Source organism: Lithobates pipiens, unplaced genomic scaffold (genome assembly GCF_037356315.1).
Source record: "Lithobates pipiens isolate NorthernLeopardFrog02 unplaced genomic scaffold, aLitPip1_a1.2 Scaffold_18, whole genome shotgun sequence".
Lineage (NCBI taxonomy): Eukaryota > Metazoa > Chordata > Amphibia > Anura > Ranidae > Lithobates > Lithobates pipiens.
In genome coordinates this window covers 293,297,726-293,316,335 of record NW_027507758.1, presented here as the reverse complement: position 1 = coordinate 293,316,335, position 18,610 = coordinate 293,297,726, and the positions used below count along the sequence as shown (strand labels likewise).

Sequence of the window (18,610 nt, the reverse complement as noted above, 5' to 3'; positions counted from 1 at the left end):
GTACAGTTTATAGGTCACATTAAAAGGTAGAAAAAGTTCTGAAATGATTTATCTTTATCTCATTATTTTACATCACAGAAACCTGACATTTTAACAGGGGTGTGTAGACTTTCTATATACACACACATTCTCTTGGCAGATAAGGCATCAAAATATGTATTCACATCTGCCTATCAGATACATTACAGTACATTACACGTTCACATGTCGGTAAGATAGATCCATGGCAGAAGATCATTATGTCTCTAAATATAGCAGGCTGTAGAGATGACATAACACTGACACGTGTAAACCTAAACACAGATATATATATATATATATATATAGTATAATTACACTTGACAGCACCATTTAGATAACACTGTGCTGTTTACATGTCACTTATTGTATAATGTTTCTTGTACTTGTTTAACCCCAAACATATTTCAGCCTCTACAACATTTGCCATCATTATACATACCAACAGCATTCAGCTGCGAAAGATCCTATTATTTTGAATGTATCTGAGCTTTTAGTCACTATGGTTATTCAGTTTAAATGTGAGTTATAGCAAACATGTTTTGTAATTCTCTGTCTAATACAATTACACCTACAAGTTTACAATAAATGAAATGGCATCATAGGTCATTCACATTTTTGAAGGCTCTTCTTCATGTAAGATAGTATTATTTAAAGGGGATCTCCTAGCCATGTATGTAAACTTGTCTTATTTATCCCTTCCATGCCTAAGCCTATTTTTGCCATTTATTGCTTGGAAGGTAAAATCCATATTTTCTGCTAGTGGTCTTTTAAACGCAATTTTTTGGGGAAAAAAGACACTTTCATGAATAAAAAAAAAAGGAAACAGTAAAGTTAGCCCATTTTTTTTTTATAATGTGAGAAATGATGTTATGCCAAGTAGATAGATACCTAACATGTTATACTTTGAAATTGTGCACACTCGTGGAATGGCGACAAACTAGGGTACTTAAAAATCTCCATAGGCAACGCTTTAAATTTTTTTAGCAGTTACCAGGTTAGAGTTATTGCTCGAATTATTGCTCTTGCTCTGATGATTGCAGCCATACCTCACATGTGTGATTTGAACACTGTTTACATATGCGGGCGATTCAAAATAAAAATAAAAAATCGTATTTATTTTATTTATTTAGATTTTTTTTACATTGTCTCTGTAAAGAAAAAAAAAAGATCACTTTTATTGCTGTCACAAGGGATGGTAGTGACAGGTACTCTTTATCGATGGACCGTTTGCACTTCAAAGTATTCAGATCTTCAAAAACGGTGATTCTGAATACTGTTGTCTTTTTTTTTTTAATATGGCACCATTGGCAGCCGAGTAAACCGGAAGAGACGCTGTGACATCGCTTCCATGCTTACACATAGGAGGCTGGAATGAAGCCGGCATTGATTCAGTCTCTCTCGCTGTCAGAAGTGCCGTATCGTGGATTGGGTATCCCGGTGGAACTGGAGACCCGGGATCAGTGATGGGAGGGGGGACATCCCCTCCCACCCCTGTGGGATAACAACCAAACGGCTTTTAGCCGCATCAGTTGTTATCACTAAAGGGCCAACCAGTTGTTATCACTAAAGGGCAACTGCATGCATCACCCCAGTGAGGGGTTACGTTTGCATAGCAATGTAGTGGTTTTCCCATACTTGCAGCATAATAATAGTAATAGTTTAAGGCTGAATACACAAGCTGAACCGGCCGACTTTCATTAGTTCTCACCAGAGCTCCCAACCAGGGAAAAAACTTTGGACGCAAGCTGCAAACTCTCTGGGACCCAAACATGAAAAATGAAAAGTCCCCATTTCGAAAGCTTATATGCAAGTTATTGGCCATAAAAAGAGTATGGGGGCCTGCAATGCAATTTTTTTTTTTTTAAAAGATTGTTTTTAAAGGAGCAGTTTTAACCACTTGCAGACTGGCTCATGCCGATATGTCAGCAAAGTTACACGTTCCCGCGAATCGTCGTATGGGTATGTCTTCCCCTTTAAGAGCCACCGGGGGAATGGATGGCCACTTGTGATTGCAGCAATGAGAACTAGAATGGGGATTTGTGTGTGTAAACACAAAAATCCCTGTTCTGTCTGGGGAGAGGGAGACATATATTGTTTGTTCCTAGTAAGTAGCAAAAATGATATGTCTCCTCCCCCAGTCAGTCCTATCCCCATACAGTTAGAAACACTAACTAGGGAACACATTTAACACCTTGATTGCCCCCTAGTGTTAACCCCTTCCCTGCCAGTGACATTTGCACAGTAATCAGTGCATTTTTATAGCTCTGATCGCCGTATAAATGTTAGTGGTCCCAAAAATGTGTCAAACGTGTCCGATCTGTCCACCACAATGTCGCAGTACTGCAAAGAATCGCTGATCACCACCATTTGTAGTAAAAAGAAAAATAATAATAATGGCATAAAAAGGCCATAAATCTTTCCCATAGTTTGTAGACGCTATAACGTTTACGCAAACCAATCATTATACGCTTATTGCAATTTTTTTAACCAAAAATGTGTAGAAGAATACATATCGGCCTAAACTGATGAAGAAATTCGTTTTTTAAAAACATTATTGGGGATTCTTATTATAGCAAAAAGTAAAAAATATTGTTATATTTTTTTTTTCAAAATTGACGCTCTTTAAAAACTGCAGAGGTGATCAAATACCACAAAAAAAGCTCTACTTGTGAGAAAAAGAGGACGTCAAATTTGTTTGGGTACAACGTCGCATGACTGCGCAATTGTCAGTCAAAGTGACGCAGTGCCGTAACGCAAAAGATGGCCTGGTCATTAAGCAGCCAAATCTTTCGGTCTGTAAGCGGTTAATGATGCTTAAGGTGAAACAATAAAAATGAAAAATTCCTTTAAATATAGTGCCTGGGGGGGAGCTTTGGGTCTGGTATGAATTTTGATGGGAACCCCCATGCCAAAATGTAAAAAAATAAATTGTGTGCGGTTCCCCCAAAATCCATACCAGACCCTAGACCGAGCATACAGCCTGGTAGGCCAAGAAAGGGGGGATGAGAAAGTGCCCCCCCTCCTGAGCCATACCGTGCCATTCTCAGCACCAGCAGGTTTTAGGGGTGCTTGGAAAAATTATGTTGATAGCGACTGGGTCCCTATACCACCTAGAGCGTAATTTATTATTATTCTCCTGCGTGTAGCTGAAGATCGAAGATTTGTGTGTAAACGTAAAAGAGGTGTGCCAGTCACCTAATGGAATCTCTGTCCCGATATCCCTGGACTGTAGCCTTGTATAGGTGGGCAATGCGCTATGGGTATGGGAAAATATTGCTCTATAAATCAATGATAAGGTGTGACGAGGAATCTGAGAGAGACTACACAATCCCTCAAAAGCTATAAGGGATCTTTAAATATGTCTAGACATATATACAGATTTACAATACTTTGCAAAGCCTAGATTTGTCAGCCAGTCAGTAGGATGGGAGGGACCTCCCCATACGTGGTTACATGGTCTAAAGAAGCCTGATGCAGAATGCACAAATGTTCAAGCTGTGGGTCATGAGTCCCTATGATAAGTACCATACGCAGTGATTCCAGTGCTATGAGGGAGTGCTGGATTGTCAAGAAAGGAAGTTAATGAACTGGGGTCCGTAAACGGAGCATATCGTTCCCGACAACGAAACCAAAGACACAACTTCACTAAAGGTAAAGGGGAGATCGTCGTCAGGGTGTGAAATTTAAAGATGTATCCCCAAAACAAGGCACGAAGGTCAACTGGAGTCATATCCTGCTCCAATATCGTGGAGGGTTTAGTTAATGGATGGAGAACCATTCCAGCAATCTAGAGAACATAGCCGCAGCATGATAAACTTCAAAATCTGGTAAACCGAGACACCCATCAAGTTTGTAAGAGCATAATATTTTATATTTTAATCTGAGTAGCTGGTGCTGCTGCAAGAACTTAATTGCCAAGGAGCGTAGGGTGCTGAAGAAAGTTGTCAGGAGGGATATAGGAAGTGCCTGGAATAAGTACAGTACCTTAGGAAGAACGTCCATGTTAAGGATATCAACACGTCCAAACCAGAGTATTTTAAGGTGGTGCCAGGCTTCTAAGGATTGTCGTATTTTGGTCAGTAGGGGACCTAAGTTCAAGGAGTAAAGGTCATGCATGTCACGTGGTATCTCCATCCCTAGATATTTAATCGATTTGGCCTGCCAATGAAAGGATAAATTGTTTTGGACTGTAGATAATACTTGAGCGGGTAGAGAGATGTTCAATGCCTCAGTTTTAGTAATGTTCAATTTAAAGTTACTAAAGGAACCACATCTCTTAAGTTTATGTAGGAAGGGGGGAATACTAATATGCGGTTGTGTAATGTATAACAATAAGTTATCCGCTTATAGAGATAACTTGTAGTGGGCTGTGGGGGTGAGGATACTGTGGATGGAGTCGTTGTTCCTAACAGCTTGTGCCAAATGTTGTATGGTTATGGCAAACAATAAAGGGGACAAGGGGCAACCCTGCCTAGTGTGATTGGCTATCTGAAATGACTCAGATTGCACCCCATTAACCAGCACCCAAGCTGAGGGAGCGCAATAAAAGGACATAATCTTAGAAGGCAACTTAGGTCCAATTAAGTTAGATAAAGTGTTTTGGTTATGTTAAGTTATGTTTTGTTTTGGTTTGTGTTATCCCTGGCTTCACGACCTGGAATAAAACCTACCTGATCACTATGGCTCAGATTCGGGAGCAGAGCGGCAACGCGATTCCTAATGATTTTTGAGAGCAATTTAAGTTTGGCATTTAGAACTGAAATAGGTATATAATTTCCACAGCTCAAGTGGTCCTTCCCTGGTTTAGATATGACTGCAATCTGAGCATGTAAAAATTCAGTAGTATTAATCAACGCTTCCAAAGTTGTTATCCAAAATCGTGGGTAGGGCGATACATATCAGATAAATCTGAGGTGTTGGAGGCAGGAAGACCTGATGGAGGTGATAAATTATAAATGAAGGAATAAAATTGGCGGAATTCAGAAAAATGTTCTGAATTCTTGTATATTTTGTTATTAGAGGAAGTGAGAAGATAGCTTGAGTGCGCTGTCTCAGGTGTATGACTCGCATGATGTACCTGCTGCACTTATTAGCTTGTGTGTAGTGGAAATGCATTGCCTTGTCCCATACAATCAGGGAACGGTCTGCTAACAGGTGCATGCGGTCCCTACGTGCATTAGAAAGTCAATTGTCTATTAAAATAAAGCAGTCCCGTATTGCAAAAAATGGTATTGCAAAAAATGGCCTGATCCTGAAGAGGGGTAAATCTTCCAGAGGGCAAGTGGATAATGCACAAGGTGGTTGTACCCTTTGTGTCTGTTTTTCTGCAGTTCCATATGGCAGTTGTTGTCCACTGCCATCTGGACCTCCACTGTACAGCGACTGTACAAAATGTGTTGCTATTGTCCCTCAAATTATAAATTCCAATGTTTATTTCAAGGTAAAACCTGTCTTGTCTCTCCCTCTTGTTTTGCAGCCTAACTAGGCTGCTTGCATACTGTCCATTCACTGTGCACTATTTGTGGCTACAATTCATCTTTTTTTTTTCTTTTTTTTTTACATAAAACATCCTTCTGGATGTTTTTTTTTATGCCTTTTCAAGTTATTGCATATGGTCCTAACACCTATTTCTACCAAACGCATACCTGAAGTCTATAGTTTTAATAATTTAGGAGTAATTGAAGATAGGAGGGGGTTAAGTAAATATGTAGTTGTGTTTTTTAGTTTTTTTTAGTGCACTGATTTTTTTTAAACCCTTTAGACAATGCAGTGAGAAAAAGAAAAAGAAGCTCACAAACTATACTATTAAATGGTTTTGTCATTAGCCAGTTTGTACAAAGCTGAAGGCTTTAGTGTATTTTTTTTATGAATAATCTTTCCTATAGCTTTTGGATCTGTTGAAGCTGCTATTTGCATCATTCAATTCTCACCTATTACTGCTGGATAAAAAATTGGCTTTTGCAGCCAAAACTACTTAAAGCATTTTTTTCAACTTGCAATGAGTTAGATTGGAGTGCTGGTGTATTTGAGCCAAACTAAATGTAAAAATTAAAAAAACAAATGACATATCTATTTAATTACATAAACATGTGAGGCCAGAATACGGTGTTGCTAATGCGGTCCATGCAATTCATACTGTTCCTTAATCCCAGATACAGTTCACAGGCATCTCCCAAGCATTTCTTTTTTGCTTTTGTTGAATGTTCTGCATGGCAGGGTCCAGCTACCCATGCTTTTGAAAGTCTTGAAAGTGGATCATTCCTAATTGAGCGCAACCCTGACCCAGAAGGAGTTTACAGTTTAATATTATTGCTAAGGACCTAGAGTTTTAATTGAAGGGTTCACAAACTTTCATTCATTACTTTTTGTTCATAGTGTAGTGGTTCCAGCATACAGTTTTTATATTTGAGAGTCTGGTCCACCATGTCTGTTAATCAGGACAAATAAAATCTGTTTTGCTTTACAGCAAGCAAAGTTTGAGCAGGATTATATAATTCCTGCTCACTTCTGTATGAAATTATACTTTTAGTCACTTAGCTAGTGTTATTATGCTAGCTGATATAAAAGTAATAGGAAAGCTTCCTGCTATTACAACAGAAATTACACTTTGGAAAGAGCATAAAGATTGTTTCATTATCCTGAGCCAAATGGGCTTGGACTGGGATGTCAAAGTTGTTATGAATGAAAGAAGGGTGTTGATTAGATTTATGTGCTGGTTATGCACATGACTGTAAGAAAAACACAGCTCTTTAACAATGCCCAGCACTGTCATGTTATAATTTTTAATAAGACAAAATGTACGGAAATGCAAGTAGGCCACTAAGTAAAGTGAATTTAAAAAACGCACACCTCTGTGATTTTCAGGCTTGTAGTTTGAGTTAATGTGGTTATGTACTGCTGATAGCCGATTTATGTGTATTTTTAAATTCAGTAACTTATTGCTAGTGGTGTGAATTTTCTTTTGTCTGCTTTAGAAAATGTAGGAATTACATCACCATTACGTATTCTAATTTCCTATAGCCTAAACATTTTTCTGGAAGATTACTACATACATTATTGTTATACAACCTTTTGCATTTATAAGAGTAACTTGTGTTCCAAAGAGGGTTCAGGGTCCACAACTGGGTGTATCACTTACGGTCGTAACACAGCTAAAAAACACAGAGAGGATCACATTATGACTGCAGTTTCTATTGCAAACATGCAATAATATAATATAATATAGAATGACCACAGGGGTTGTTCACACTTACAGGTTTAGAAGAATATTTAAAAAAAGCTCTTAATTTTTAGGTGCGGCAACCTATAACACTCATTCAGAATTCATCCTGTGCTCATTTTATTTCAGTAAAATTCATGGTTTATAATTGGTTGTTGAACTCAAGACAGAGATTAAACCATACACTAATGAAGGCAGTTATATGCTTACAGAAAAAAAATGTAATTATTTTAAAGTCAGCCAGTATAATCACCTGAATTTGACTTGATTTCAGCCTTGTTTAATTCTCTGTACAGCAGTGATCAGGCATGGGCAGGAGGGGTAGTGCATTTAGTCAATCTGTACATTGCATTCATATGTGCTGACAAGGAACGTTGCTGACAGGGAGTAGGGAAATTACCTCTTCAGCCTGCTGCTGCTCTTTTCAGGCCTCTATTCTCTAAAGCAGGGATATGCAATTAGTGGACCTCCAGCTGTTGCAAAACTACAAGTCCCATCATGCCTCTGCCTCTGGGTGTCTTGCTTGTGGCTGTTGGAGTTTTGCTATGCCTCATGGGAGTTGTAGTTCTGCAACAGCTGGAGGTCTGCTAATTGGATATCCCTGCTCTAAAGCCTCGTACACACGCTTAGATTTTCAGGCGACCGAATGTCCGTTTTTTTGTGGCATGCTAGTCTCATGTCGAAAGTGAAGAGGTTACTCACAATATGAAAAATTTCTTACAACAGAATACAATGTCAGAAGTGATGTAATTGAATAGTTTTGTATGTATTATTTCATTTCTGAGCAGGCGTTGTCTTGCCCTTACGATTTCTTTGCGTACTAGTGAAACGTAAATCGAACGTTCAGTTCACGGCCAACAAAAATTGTATAGTCTGCAAATCCAGCTTTTGTCTGAAAAAAAATCAAAATCGACTGCCTAAAGCACCTAACGATCCGAAAATCGGGCAGACAGCTCGTTGTACAAATTTTTCCATCCAATTTTCGTATCGTGTCTGTACGGTCCTTTATCTAAGCACAAGACAGTTGCTCTGGAAGTGGTGCAGGGTGAACTGAGTCACTTTATTGCTGATTAATATATATATGCATTTATATTTTCTGTTATTATTTTCTACATATTCAAATAATGGGCTTTTTACCTTATATAATTTTACATGCATGCAATTCACTGTAAATGTACCTTTTTATACATTTTAATACATTTTAGATTTTTTGATTTTTCAACAGGAACTGCATTTCATCCTTTTCCCAGGACAACATATTTGAAGTAACACCTCCTAAGGTTGACCGAAAGTCAATGGATATTTTTCATGCTCACATCCAAGCAGGCAGAGGTATCATGCAGCCACTGGGGAAAGAGGACATGCTCACGTACCGGGAATACATACGAAACCGTTTCATGTGAAGGACAGGAAAATACATTTCTAGCCATTTGCAAATGTATGTTATTGTGAATTTGGTGATTTGCGTAAATACTTTGATTAAATAATTAATGCTATATTTCAAGTTTTTTTCCGCTTAATAAAGCACTGTTACGTTAAATAAGAAACTGAATCTGTGATTTTGATTTTCTGTCTCCATTTCAAGCTAATTAGGGGTCTAATATCTTATACTGCAGGAATTCTACATATATAAATTCAGAGGAACTCAGAAAAAAATGTGTTTTAAAAAGAAAAAAGCCAAAGTCATATTTGGGTTGATACCAGAGGGTGAGTGAAATAAGTAGATCTCTTGAGAATGCAATGTAGAGGGTCCCCTATGAAATCTTGGCTTTGCCATTAAATTCCTCACACTGCTAATTAAAGTTTATCCTGAACAATGTATTAAACACTCCCTAATGTAAACTGCATAAGAGTTACAGCACTGATCAAGCAGCCAATTGGCATACAGCTGGTAAAATATATATTGAGCATGTCACCATTTTTCTAGGTGAATATATTCTAAAGATGCTATTGACTTGAAATTTTCACCATATGTCATAAACATCCCATACAATTTATATATACAAAGAAACCAAAACAAATGAGTTCCCAGGAAGTCCCAGGACCTCCTGCTCTCTAGCTCCTTTGTTACCTCCTCCCATGCTCGCCTTCAAGACTTCTCCAGAGCCTCTCCCATCCTCTGGAACACCCTGCCCCAGTATATCCGATCAGCCCCTACCCTGTCCACCTTTAGGAGATCTCTGAAAACTCATTTATTCAGGGAAGCCTATCCCACACCTATCTAACTGTCCCCGAGCCACCCCCCATCAAATCATTCTTTGCAGCTATTACCTTTTGTACCACCACCCCCTCCCTTTAGAATGTAAGCTCTACGAGCAGGGCCCTCCTGTACCTTTTGTATTGAACTGTACTGTAATTGTGTTGTCCCCCTATACATTGTAAAGCACTGCGTAAATTGTTGGCGCTATATAAATCGTGTATAATAATAATTTAAAAAAAAAAGTCAGAAATGTAGATGTTTTTAAACTTATGAATGTTCCAATGAGCACTGTTGGGGCCATAATCCAGAAGTGGAAAGAACACAATTTCACCATAAACTGGCCACGGCCAGGTGCTCCTCGCAAGATTTCTGACATATGAATGAAATTAATTATCAGAAGAGTTAAACCAAGGACCACTTGTGGAGAGCTTCAGAAAGACCTGGAACTAGCAGGTACATTTGTTTCAACTAAAACAATAAGTAATGCACTCAACCGCCATGGTCTGCATGCACGCTCACCACATAAGACTCCATTTCTGAAGAAAAAGCATATTGAAGCTCATTTAAAGTTTGCTGCACAACATTTAGACAAGCTGTGAAATACTGGGAAAATATAGTCTGGTCAGATGAGACCAAAATTTAACTCTTTGGATGCCTTAATACACACTATGTTTGGAGGTCAAATGGCACTGCACATCACCCCAAAAATGCCATACCCAACAGTGAAGTTTGTATTTGGGAACACCATGGTGTGGGGCTGTTTTTCAGCATACCGTAGTGGAAAACTCCATGTCATTGAAGGAAGGATGAATGGAAAAATGTATTAAGACATTCTTGATAAAAAACCTGCTGCCATCTACCAGCAGGATGATGAAGATGAAATTAGGGTGGACGTTTCAGCAAGACAATCATCCCAAACACAAAGCCAAGGAAAATCTCATTTGGTTTCCAAGAATGAAAATCAAGATGCTAGAATGGCCCAGCCAATCGCCTGACTCGCCAAGAGAAAATCTATGGAAAGAACTAAAGATCAGATTTCATAGAGGAGGCCTACGGAACCTTTAAGATTTTAAAACTGTGTGGAAGAATGGGCCAAAAATCACACCTTTGCAATGCATGTGGCTAGGTTCTCCATATAGGAGGCATCTTGAAGCTGTCATTGGCAACAAAGGATGTTGTATGAAGTATTAAATACATTTCAGTTTAGCATGTTTAATACTTTTTCACTGTGTCATTCCATTTTATTACACATAACTTAATTTTTAAACTTATTTGTTTTGGTTTCTTTGTATGTATAGATTGTATGGGTTGTTACTGATGTGAACATTTCATGTCAATAGCATCTTTAGAAATATATTTACCTAAAAAAATGGTGACATGCTCAATACTTATTATACCCATCATATAGTTTAGTTGTACATCTTAGGGCTCATTTCCACTTGTTTTGGCTTCGACACATTAAAGCGCCTACTGCTTTTTTTTTTTTTATAAATTCTAGTTGTTTTAAAAGAGAACAATACAACACAGCAGGTAAGGCATAACACCTAAAAAACTATCAGCCTAACCCAAAGAACATACATCAACCAAACCCCATAGCTTGCTGCTAAAATTGACAGAAGTAATGTAATTCCCAGTGATCAACTTAAGCTTGGTGATGTACTAAAGGCAGTCTACAAACAAAGGTCTACAAGTGGGTATCAATTTGACACTTGGGCAGCACAAACGCCACCCTAGACAAAGCTTATTAGAGGAGTTGTCTACTGAATAGATTGGATTGACAATCCAACAGGGTTGTCTTGCTCCACAACCGTTGTCTCAGACTCTAACCATATATTCCAAACCTTCTGGAACTTCTGAGGGCATCCCCGAATGAAATATGCTTCCTTGTACAATGGTACTGCAAGGTTAACCAATGACTTCCATGCACTCAGGGTGAGGGCCGCCGTGAGGGCTCTCCAACGGAGCACAACAAGTTTCCTTGCATAGAAGAGCAGCAGTCCCAGTAATGTGTGGACTGCCCGCGAGGGAACCAAAGCGTCCACTAACCCAAGCAGACACATCTCCACTGTCTGAGGTATAGGGATCGTTGTCAGCTCAGTAATAAAAGAGAGTACTCGTGACCAGTAATGTTGCACCATGGGGCAAGCCCAAATCATATGAATGTACCCCGCCGAATCCGCTCCACAGCGCCAGCACTGTGACGTAGAGTCAGGGTAAATCCTATGAAGTCTATATGGGGTGCAATAAAATTTATGCAGTATTTTAAATTGAATCAGCCGATCTCTAGAGGAGATCAAGTGTCTAAAGGGGGAGTCCCAAATGTCCTCCCAGTCCTCTCCATCTAGTCCCGGCAGCTCCGCCACCCAAAATTCCCGAAGTTTTTCTAATCCACTATGAACCGAGGGCTGCAAAGCCTTGTATATCGTGGATAATGGTTTAAGCAGCGTCTTCTAACGCAGAAGCGACTCCATATTAGACTGATATAAGGTTAGAGGCGAACTACCAAACTGAGTCCCATATGCATGGCGAAGCTGCAGGAACCGGAAGAAGTATACATTGGGTAAGTCAAACCTAGATTTATGCTGGTCAAATGTCAGTAATGCACCATTCTCGCAGATGTGGTGCAGACATCGAACGCCGCCTGGACGCCCACACAATCGGATCCGGAATAGAGTAGAATTCAGGTAGGGAGGGATTAAGCCACAATGGAGTATTAGGAGAGAGCACCCGGGGCCCAGCCAGCCGGTGGCCGACCACCCCAGACCCCGCCCTCAGCACCGTCCTCATCGAGGCGGTGAGAGGATGCGGAGCTCTAGGGCCCCTAAATAAAACGTTCCGCAGTGCTTCAAATGAAAGCGCCTACTGCTTTAACATGCTTTTGTGATGTGTTTTTGAAGCTTCAGTGGTGCTTTGATGAAGCTTCAGTGGTGCTTTGATGAAGCTTCAGTGGTGCTTTGATTAAGTTTTGGGGATGCTTCTGTGAAGAGTCGGTGATGCTTCCCTGATGCTTTGTTGAAGCTTGACAGATGCCCTGCGTGTATGTGGATATCTCATACCTGCAATTTCTCCAAAACTAAGTGAGGCTAAAGCTGATTTAAAGCCTTTCAAAAGCAGCAGGTGCTTCAAGCGAGCTTTGGCATAGAGTTCTATGGAGGTATTGAAGACACTTTAAAACACCGCTAAAGTGACATGGGGTATCATTTTTTGAAGCGAAGCCGAAGCAAGGCAAAATGCAAGGTGTAAACACGACCGTAAGCTAACCACTTTATTTAGTGACCGGTTTTGACTGGTGTTCAGAGAGCTTTAACAAAGCGTGTCTGATGCCTTGTTTTGAAGCATGTGTAAACTAGCCCTTCCAGCCACAGTTTAAGGTACCTCCAGGATCACTGCAGAAATATATTTTGACGAGTAATTATGCTCCAAATATTTTTTAGGTGTACATACTTCTTATAGGGTAATGTACCTTTTTAATTTACCTGGGCTACTTTAGCCTTATGTTCCGCTTAGAGCAGTAGTTTATCATTTTGCGACTTCAGGAAATTATTTGCACAGTTTTATATTCAGAAACATATATTGAATGCAGTAAAGATTCCGATTGTTTGTGAAAAGCAAAAAGTAGTCAAAACAACAGCTAATAAATTCTCACTAGAAACAAATCAACAAATGCCTGCTGTATGACCTGCTTGTTCCAGTGGGCTGCCATGCTGTACACTTCATCGTGATGTGGAGTGGAACATGAACAGCTGTTGCACAATTAAAGACTTTAATCTGGAACAAGTGATTATGTTTCATAGTACAACGTGAATCACTTGAATAACAACGGGAACAAGGCATCACGGAGAACAGTATGTATTTACTATATACATGTTTCTTATGTTGTGTGTTTGTCAATATGCTGTGCTTCTTGGCTAATTCCTTTTTATTACATTCTGCCAAATGCTCGATACTATGTGGTACAAGCTTTCAGAGTTATAACAGATAAGTTAAAATGTGACTCCATTAGGTCAATTTAGAAGTGCTTTGGAGTTCCATTGTGTTTGCTCCTTTGCTTGTGAAAAGAAGGTTGTTTTTTTTTGTTCCTATATGGCAATATACTAACGACGGTTGCCCAAGGAGTTTTGTGTTCCTGAACCAAAGCTGCAGGAGATGCCAGAAGATGAACTTTTCCTATCAGTGATATTGCATTGTATGCTAAAGCTAAAGAAACCTGTCTGTCCCATGAATGAATTAAAAAATATCACTTACCTTCAGTTGGAACAGTAGGTTACACTACAGGAAACTAAACAGTTGTAAATAGCCCCTGAAGGATTTAGAAGAGCAGATAATGGTTTCAAAGCAACAAAGACATATAATATTGTTAGGTGTTGTTGATGTTTACAGATATTGGCAACTGAGCCTAGGAAAAAGAGGATTACTTTCTCCCACCATCAGTATTAGTAGAAATTACATTAGTGCTGTTCAACTGAATAGTAGTATTTATTGGATGACAAATTGGATATTAGTAGGGTACAAGATGCTTGAGTAGAACTCCCCCAGAGCATTTTTTTCTGACAGTGGAATGATTTAAAAAAATGTGGCTTTTTTTTTAAATCCCTTGCCAAACTCATAGCAATCCACAACTTTCCTTCTGAGGGCCATAAAGAGCTCTTTTTACCTAGGTATTATGAAGATCGCACAAGTCAATAGCAAAGAAAGCACTTGACCCTAGATATCTAAAGTTTAAATAAGACAAGTTCCACTTGCATATTCCCCGAATGAGGTTCTAATCATTGGCACATCTGGAACACTGTGTACTTCTTTTTTTTCCCAGATGCCAAATTGACCTTCATTAATTTGGATTTCTAAAATGAATGCACCTTTACATTTTATGTGTCATTTGTTCAAGTATATCCTCTATCTGTAGACATTCTTTGAATGAATATCTATTGTTGATCTACTCATTATGTTGTAAAAAATTCTATATTTCCACTGGCTATACTTGCATTTGCACACAGCTATTTATGACAAAAGGTGTGTAGAGTACTAAAGACAAAGGAAATACAATGCATTTCATGTATAGTTTGAAGAAATGTCTGTTGTTTGTATTCTACTAGGTATTTACATCATTGCACAGGAAGCATTTAGTACGTGGGTTTTTACATCTGCTTTGGATTATGAAATAATCATCACATCTGAAATATAAAATCTGTGATTTGCTTAACACCCAATATTAACAACTTCGCAGGTAGGCTAACAAACACCAACAACTGCTTGTAATTCTCTAATCGGAGTCATTAACTATTCCGTGCTAATTGTGCTCCCAAAGTATTATACGGGACCTCCACAAACATATTCTTATAGAAACTGTTATAGGAGACAATATGTTATTTGTACAAACATGTTTCTATATACAGTAAGCTAAAGTCAAAATACATATTTGAACACCCTATGAAGAGGTTTTCTAGACATATTGGCTTAAATACATTCCCAGTGGTTTCTGATCGATGGTACTCACTTATGATATAAATTTAAAAAAAGAGTTGTACAGCAACCAATAACATTTTTACTTTTATTTTATAAATGTATTTAGTGAATGTATAGCTGGAATCTATTCTGATTTCTATGAATGGCTCTACAGGACAAAAGTTGCCATCAAAATACTATTGTTTGGGCTTGTAGAGATAGGTTTAACTCTAAGAAATGATTTGAGTAATTTTTTATTTAGCAGTGTTTAAGAGAGCATGAAAGGTGCAAGTTATGGAAGAGCGTGAAATATAAAATAAGGAGTTAATTAATCCTAACCTTGAAAATAGGCAGTTGATATTTTGCATAACATGTACTTTAATGGAAATGTTTATACCAATATGAGATATGCACACAGACACTAATGAGAACTAGCATGCATAGCAAAATGAAATACTTTAGTTCTTTAGAAGTTACAGTGTCTTGCAAAAGTATTCTCCCCCTTGGCTTTTTAGCTATTTTATTATATTACAGCCTTTAGATCAATTTTTTTTTATCAGAATTATATGTGATGGTTCAGAACACAGTAGTCTAAGTTGGCAAAGTAAAATTAGAAAAATATATACATAAAACTATTTTTCAGAAAAAAAAAACCTGATAATTGGCATGTACGTATGTATTTACCCCCTTTGTTATGAAGCCCATAAAAAGCTCTAGTGCAACCAGTCACCTTCGGAAGTCACTTAATTAGTGAAATTATGTCCATTTGTGTGCAGTCTAAGTGTCACATGATCTGTCATTACATATACACCTTTTTGAAAGACCCCAGAGGCTACAACACCTAAGAAAGAGGCACCACTAACCAAACACTGCCGTGAAGACCAAGGAACTCTCCAAACAAGTAAGGGACAAGGTTGTTGAGAAGTACAAGTCAGGGTTAGGTTCTAAAAAAAAAAATCCAAATCTCTGATGATCCCTAGGAGCACCATCAAATCTATCATAACCAAATGGAAAGAACATGGCACAACAGCAAACCTGCCAAGAGATGGCTGCACACCAAAACTCATGGACCGGACCAGGAGGGCATTTATCAGGGAGGCAGCACAGAGACCCAAGGTAACCCTGGAGGAGCTGTAGAGTTCCACAGCAGAGACTGGAGAATCTGTACATAAGATGACAATAAGCCATACGTTCCATAGAGTTGGGCTTAACGTCAGAGTGGCCACAAGAAAGCCATTACTTTCAGCAAAAAACAAAATGGCACATTTTGAGTTTGATAAAAGGCATGTGGGAGACTCCCAAAATGTATGAACGAAGGTGCTCTGGTATGATGAGATTAAAATTGAACTTTTTGGCCATCAAAGAAAATGCTATTCTGGCGCAAACCCAGCACATCAATCACCCAAAGAACACCATCCCCGCAGTGAAACATGGTGGTGGCAGCATCGTGCTGTGGGGATGTTTTTTAGCAGTTAGGACTGGGAAACTGGTCAGAGTTGAGGGCAAGATGGATGGTGCTAAATACAGGGATATTCTTGAGCAAAACCGGTACCACTCTGTGTGTGATTTGAGGCTAGGACAGAGGTTCACCTTCCAGCAGGACAATGAACCCAAACACACTGCTAAAGCAACACTTGAGTGGCTTAAGGGGAAACATGTCAATGTGCTGGAATGGCCTAGTTAAAGCCCAGACCTCAATCTAATAGAAAATCTGTGGTCAGACTTAAAGATTATATATAAAATCAATGGTTGGTGTTGCGCTCCCAAATAAATTAGAAAAAAAACTGTAAAATATAACAGTGATTATAATAATTCATGAGTGCAAATTAACATAAATACCGCAGTAAATAGAGTAAAGTGCAAACTGCTAAACAAGTGACTATAGTGGATGAAACATAAAATTACATTTCCACTAAAAATCAGTGGATGTAAAAATGTAACAGGTTCAAAGGGAATCCATATAAACAATGGCATATGTGTAAAATGGTGCTGATGAATCACAGAAAAAATTCTTCTGGAACCAAAGTGCAAGGTGAAGGTGCTTTGTAGTAACAGCAGATAACAGTATGACTCCAGTGACTGTGTGTCTTCGGTGTAAGTAGCACCTGTAGGTGTACTAACTTCTTACCTTACTGCTGTAAGGTAAGCAGCATTCAAAGAGAGAGAGAGGGGGTTAATCACTCAGGTGGGGGATGTTTCCTGCACGTTCCTTCCTTCCAGGGGGTCCCGGTGTATGCATAGCTTAAGAATGCTTCCTTTCATTCAGGTAAAGTAAATGGTAGGGGCCGCTCAGATGCATCAAAACTGGACATGTATGGGAAAGAGATCGGAGAGAACACAGAGCCTCTATGCTTAGGTAGATATTTATTAGTAGATAACAGCATTAAAAGTACTCACATTTAGTAACAGAGTAGTGTGCAATGTAAAAATGAGCAGTGAGCTTGAGACCTAAACGTCACTTCCGGTGTCCATGTGCCTGTGTACTGCACATTACGTCACTTCACGTGACTTCAACGGGGAAGTCGCGTGACAGTCATCTACTACAAAGCACATTCACACTGCCACTTGCACTTTGGATCCAGAAGATTTTGTCTGTGATTCATCAGCACCATTTTACACCTCTGCCATTGTTTATATGGACTCCCTTTGAACCTGTTACATTTTTTATATCCACTAATTTTTATTGGAAAAGTAATTTTATGTTTCATCCACTATAGTCACTTGTTTAGTACTTTGCACTTTACTGTATTTATTGGGATATTCATGTTAATTTAGCACTTTGCACTTTACTGTATTTACTTCGGTATTCATGTTAATTTGCACTTTATTGGATTTACTGTGGTTTCACACAAAGTGGACTTTATTTTGAAGATATCACATCTCATGAATTTGTATAATCACTGTTATCTTTTACTGTTTTATTTCTAATTTATTTGGGAGCGCAACACCAACCATTGATTTTATATATACCCTTCTGTGTGTAATGTTTGACTCTCATGGTGTCTTTAGTTGTCTATAACTGTTCCATAGTAGTGCAGGAATATCTATTATCCAGACTAAAAGATTGTTGTTCACAAGCGCAAACCATCTAACTTGAAGGAGCTGGAGCAGTTTTGCAAGGAGGAATGGGCAAAAATCCCAGTGATAAGATGTGGCAAGCTCATAGAGACTTATCCAAAGTGACTTGGAGCTGTGATAGCAGCAAAAGTTGGCTCTACAAAGTATTGACTTTAGGGAGGACAATAGTTTTGCACATTGACTTTTTCTGTTATTTTGTCCTATTTGTTGTTTACTTCACAATAAAAAAAAAAAACCTTCAAAGTTGTGGGCATGTACTGTAAATTAAATGATGCAAATCCTCAAACAATCCATGTTAATTCCAGGTTGTGAGGCAACAAAACACGAAAAATGCTGAGGGGCGTGAATACTTTTGCAAGGCACTGTATGGTTGGGTTCAAGAAAATTCCAGGTTGAGTTGGCTAATATGGGTCAATGTCAAAGCTAGATGTATTGAAATATGATTTATAGTCTAGGGAAACACTCATGACTTCATCACTCCATATAAGACACAAATGCCACTACATAAGATCAAAACAGATTTACACTTTAACCAATTCACCGCTGGAAGGTTTTACCCCCTTCATGACCAAGGCAATTTTTTATAATCAACACTGTGATACTTTAACTGGCAATTGCTCGTCATGCAGCACTGTACGCAAATTACATTT

At 38.6% G+C, this 18,610-nt stretch overlaps 1 protein-coding gene across 3 annotated transcripts in view; it reads left to right on the top strand.

Moving 5' to 3' along the window:
- Positions 1 to 8,787, top strand: part of FIG4 (FIG4 phosphoinositide 5-phosphatase) — a 407,091-nt gene extending 398,304 nt beyond the window's left edge. For all 3 annotated transcript variants that reach the window (XM_077487135.1, XM_077487137.1, XM_077487138.1), the window contains one exon: positions 8,466 to 8,787. In XM_077487135.1, the coding sequence (XP_077343261.1) occupies positions 8,466 to 8,643 (178 nt within the window). In that variant the 3' untranslated portion in view covers positions 8,644 to 8,787. The remainder of the gene's footprint in view (positions 1 to 8,465) is intronic.
- Positions 8,788 to 18,610: the final 9,823 nt, after the last annotated feature.